This window comes from Notothenia coriiceps, unplaced genomic scaffold, assembly GCF_000735185.1.
Source record: "Notothenia coriiceps isolate Sejong01 unplaced genomic scaffold, NC01 NC01_scaffold00010934, whole genome shotgun sequence".
Classification (NCBI taxonomy): domain Eukaryota; kingdom Metazoa; phylum Chordata; class Actinopteri; order Perciformes; family Nototheniidae; genus Notothenia; species Notothenia coriiceps.
In genome coordinates, this window is record NW_011343635.1 from 175,700 (window position 1) to 181,276 (window position 5,577).

Below are 5,577 nucleotides of genomic sequence, written 5' to 3' on the forward strand. Positions count from 1 at the left end.
TGCCCATTGTTTGTCCTTAGCAATGCACACAATACAATTCTATTTGCTTTTCACTTTTTTTTATCTAAGCCTGAGGGGAGGATTTATGGGCTCCCTGCGCTGCCTCTCCCCCTCCTCATTTACTTAATCACGTCACATCTCATTTCTTTAGATAAGCAAATGGTCCTTCAGTGTGCTGCTTTCCTATTGGCTTCAAAAGGAGGGGAGGTGCTTGAATATGACTCAACCAAACTTCTTCAAAAACGTACCCTGCTTGTTGGTAGTTTAGCAGTTACAGTGAAAGCAAGGAGATCTGAAAATGACGTAATGATATCAAAGAATGTGTAAACTTGTTTTGGATTATGTTCCTGGTGAACTCTGGGAAAACTCAGCAGGACACCCATGATGGAATTCTAACATCAAGGTAACATCTTCATTTCTGACTCAATGTTCTCCAGCCTCTGACTGTTAATGTGTGTAAAAGTGTGCTGTACATTGAGATTATACTCAGGTTTTTGTACTGTATTTGGTCTTTTTTTTCTATGTTGAATTACATTTATCTATTAAAAGATAGACTATCTTGAGCAAGTAAGACTTGATTTACAGTTGACTTTTGGACTATTTTAAGCAGAATCATTTGTCTTGTTAAATTTTAAAGACAACATTTGGAGGCTTTTGTTCCACCAGAATGGAGATGAGAGAATGTCAACATGAAATTACCATAAGAAAAACAGACTAAGAAGCAGATGAGTAGATTGAAGAAAATATTGGAAGTCATATTGTTTTATAGAATAAAACTGTCAATCGAGAGCAGCCAGACTCCCTCACGAACCTTGCTCGACTTCTTCCAGGTTTTTAGGGTAAACACAAAACAAATCGGCTCTCTTCTGGGTCGGGCAGGTATAGGGAGAGAAATAGGAGAAGGTGGGGGAGAGAGTTCAAACAAGGAAATTATGGATACTTTTACATGCTTTAAGCTCTGAGAGGTTTGTAATGGTTACAACCATCCTCCTCCTCCTACTCCACTCACACACACACACACACACACACACACACACACACACACACACACACACACACTCACAAAATAGGGTCTTTCCTGTTTGAAATGTATCCAGAAATGGGATAGGCTGTGATTCGAAATGCTCCATTTCTAACTCTGTTTCCCCCACACAATCATGTGCTTGCAGCAGATTATGTTTACGGCCTCTAAAACCCAAATCCCTGTGTTGCTAAGGGAATGCATTTGTATGCCTATTTGAATGCAAAGGAATTTAAAGTTGAATGTGTTTCACTCGTCAAAGGCATACAGGGAATCAGATTCTGTATCGCACGGTTTGAATCACAAGCACCTCACTTGTTTACTTCAGCTTTAGAACTTATCAGCTGGAGTTAAATACTTGGAGGTTAAACAAGTCGCTTATTTCTCAGCAGTTGCTGTTAAGATATCTATTTTTAATTTCAACATTTTACATATTTAGTAAACAGCAGTCGGAATTGACATATTGCAGCCTTTCTTTTCTGTTTAGTTTAAGTAAATAAGTAGTATTTACCAAACCTGCTCTGACAACCTACTCGGGTTTCATAGGGAAAGGAACATGAGTCAATTTGAGTGATGTCTACGATAAACTTTATGCTCAGGTTGTTTTTCATACAGTTATACAGCAGAGTGCATATACGGCTCATTATGCTCAGACAGATGAACTTATAATGATGTAAACAAAAACTGATCTGGCTTTGACTCCTACCAGCCACACCAGGGTGCACAGTTCACTTTTCCCTTCATTTTGAACTGTATTTGGTCATTTTTTAGGACTTGGGTGTCCTGTTTCTTTGAAAAATTAAGTTTATAGCTAATTTTAATGCATACTTTGAATTTAAATAAATATATCTAGCAAGTGGCACAATATTGCTCCTGAAAGCGTAAAAAAACGTAATGTATTTGTTTTCCTATAATATCAACTCTTGCAATACCATATCCACTCATTATTCAACTTATAGCACTCTTTTGGAGCGATAATGATCCACTTTCCTGGAAAATATGTTCACTTACATCCAATCCTGGCAGAAATTATGTACCTGGAACAACACATTAGTTATATAAATTGCAAGTGTAGGAGACAGCTTGCATGTCATTACTGAAATAACGGTTATTTGTGTAATTCCCATCCCATATAACTTTCTTTGTTGGATAGCATCTATATGTACAGTGAAGTGCATGTGCCATTTTTACTTTATTTGTTCTGTATTTCTTTCGGCTTTTAATATATAAGGTATTTATTTCAGAAAAACACTTGAAATTATTTCATGCAGTTTATTGATCAACTTATGTCAATGTACCTGGGCATAATTGAAGCTATACCCCAGAAGTGAACACAGTGGTTTCACATAATGCATTCATTCAACCAAGTAGTTGTTTTTACCAGCGATGTAAGTCTGGTAATTTACTACTCTTGGTACAGTCTAGTCTCTAGTCTCTAGTCTATTTCCCATATACTTCCTATGCAGCTACACCATGATTAAACCATAATCTCTTACTCAACATTTTGCTTATGTCTCACCTTACAATGTTAATAACCATATGTTTAAAATTGTCACAGTAATACTGGGAAATAACATATTTCCCTTGATACAAAACTGATACAAAACTGTTGTATGTGTACGTAATTTTGTGGTAAACAGAGCTGCTTGGTAAACAATGAACATGTCATGACATTAAATACTCAAAGCACACTGATTATAGCTAGAGTACTCATTACATTACTTTCCATTAAACACATTCACCTAAATCCTAAAGCACTGTTAAAACAACTAAACTTAGATGACTCCTGAATGTAGTGTTACCTGCCAGTTTTTAGTTATTTATAACCTGTGAAAATACCAACCAAATACATAAACATATATTGTAGAATGTTGTAATGTGACTAATTATCTAAAATATCCCTTTAAAATCTGTAGCCGGAATAATTCAGAAATGTGCAGCCCACTAAATTGCTCTTTTACAATTCATTGATAATGCCATCCATTCATTCACTGTAACTCTAACCTGTTTACCAAGAGCTGATGTGATCCTTTTCATTAAATTATTTACTGTCAATGGTCTCTTTTTTTACTGCCTTGTTTTCCGATGTTTATGTTCTGCAAAAATCCCGTTACGGACAGGAATCATTAAAGTTTTATGTTCTTTTTATTTTTCAGCTACTTCTCGTCAGATTTGACAACACATCACATTCTAAAAAAACTTTTAGTCCTGAGGACGAAGCTTTGGTGAAAGTTCTTCCACGATGAGAGACCGCTTGGAGGAGCTGCGGAAGAGGGCTCAAGACTTTTCTGAGGCAGCATCTGAGAACAGCTTCCCTCCCTCAGTAGAGGTTGATAATGACGACTCTATGGCGGCCATAACGCCACAGGCTGTGATGTTCGAGGAAGAGCCAGTCATTAAGAATTTCCTGTTTGAGGCCCAGCGAATCAGAGATGATATCACAGTGCTGGACATAGAGGTCATTTATTTAAATGTTTTCTCAAAGGAGTTTGCAATTATCTAAATTGATGTTTTATGTAATGCATTTATGGCTATTAACGGAGGGTGGATTGCCATTGCTACATTTTTTAAAATTACATTCTTTGTTTTCTTTGATTATTTTATTTGTTAAAATATTTAACTTATCAGAAATAATATAAAATAAGACTGTTTGATCATGCAAATGTAAATGTTGCTGAAGAGATCTTTCTGTCTATTCTTAAACACAAACAGGTCCTTAAGTTTGGACAGCAGCAAAAGACCCTGGTTGCAACCATGCGTCGTTTCAGTGTGATGAAGAAGGAGAGCAGTATAACCCGGGACATCAAGCTCAAGGCCGAGAGCCTCCATCGACGCTTGGATGCTCTTTCAAAACAGGTCCAAAGGACTGAGGACCAACTGGGAACTAATGCTGTTACAACCAGAATACAACTCTCCCAGCATGCATCATTGCACTCCAAATTCCAGCAGGTTGAGAAGATGACCCTACCAATACTATTATACTTCGTATTACATTACATATAATTTAGCTGAAACTTTTATCCAAAGTGACTTACAATAGGTGCAAAAACCATAAAGAATCAAAATACCGAACAACAAGGAAAGTGCAGATATATTCACTTCAAGCAAGATCATACCAACTGCTGGATAATCAGATAATTAAATCCACAAGTGCTCATATAACTTTGCTTATTTGTGAGCAACGTAGAGCACTATATAAATAATACAAATTAACAGAATTGTATGAGTCGCATAGCAGAGCCAGAACCAGCAAGGTAGAACTCAAATACTTTATCATTTTTCATTCCCGCTCCCAATTTCTTTTTTTGATTCTCTCTTTTTGCTATAATTATGTCCAGGTAATGCAGCAGTATAATGAAGGTCTGCTGACGAAGCAGGAGCGCTGTAAGCATTTCAATATCCGGCAGCTGGAGGTATCTGGAAGGGATGTGACGGAGGACGAGGCGAATGAAATGGTGACCACAGGAAAATGGGAGGTGTTCAATGAGAACCTGCTGAATGATGCCAGAATCACACGATCACAACTATCTGAGATTGAACAGCAACACAAGGTGAGGATAGTGGCAAACAACTCAGGAAAACATTTACATATGTATTGCTGAAAATCTCTCTATCTTGATTTTTGAAAGAAAATAAATTAAATAAGCTTCAGTGCAAATCGGTTTAAATTCCCCAGTCAAGCTAAATAACCCCAATGTAATGCCTATTTGGTGAATGCAAACATTTTTGACTTTTCATATAACTGCAGCTCATTGCTAATAACAATTTATTCAGTTTGTAAATTACACTCATTATACTGGCACTGATCTCCTCGAATTGTCTAATAACATGAATTATTTTCCAGTCCAACCTTTTATCATACCGTCTGTTGCATAGCAGAAACATGCTATCATATCATGTCTCACACATGAACGTATCTTATGACAAATTGGTCAAGGAAAGAAATTAAATGGAAGAGGAAATAGGATAGATAGATATAGATATGTTTACTTTATTGATCCCACATTGGGAATTGTTACAGCAGTGGCAGGTTATCAAGGCGTTGCACACGGATAAAAAAACAAATTAAGAACAGTGGCGACTGGTCATAGAGAACCGCAGTGACGCGTCGTAAAACCCGGAAGTAAACTTCTTCCGGTTCCTTCGCGAAAAACCAATGCAAATTCTCCATAGGATTTAGGAAAATAGCTCGAAATAAGGTCTGTGGTTGACACACATTTAAGAAAGGGATCACGTTTTGTTCAGCCGGATAATCTCCACATGTCAACCCTACTTTTATAATTTTTGAATCTTAAATCTAGTCGCCAAAAGCGAAATGCTAACGTTATGCTATAAACGAACTACAAGCCAGTACAGCAGCAGGGTCGCACGACTTCAACGTCACGCCAACTTAAGATCGTTTCAACTGACTTGAACTGAAACTGCACTTTGAACACTTTAAATATATTAACATTTTAAACTGTATACCCCGGTTATCTAGGCCCTTTTTGTTTTGTTTAATGTATACACGTCAATCTAGGAACGATATGTCAAGATTTATGGATACATAACACATG

General features: G+C 36.9%; 1 protein-coding gene across 1 annotated transcript in view; it reads left to right on the forward strand.

Moving 5' to 3' along the window:
- The first annotated feature begins 300 nt into the window (after positions 1-300).
- The window catches only part of stx19 (syntaxin 19), a 12,398-nt gene continuing 7,121 nt past the window's right edge, over positions 301-5,577 (forward strand). The window contains exons 1-4 of the mRNA XM_010772064.1: positions 301-403; positions 3,178-3,479; positions 3,734-3,970; positions 4,360-4,572. Coding sequence (XP_010770366.1) covers positions 3,264-3,479; positions 3,734-3,970; positions 4,360-4,572 — 666 coding nt within the window. The 5' untranslated portion in view covers positions 301-403; positions 3,178-3,263. The remainder of the gene's footprint in view (positions 404-3,177; positions 3,480-3,733; positions 3,971-4,359; positions 4,573-5,577) is intronic.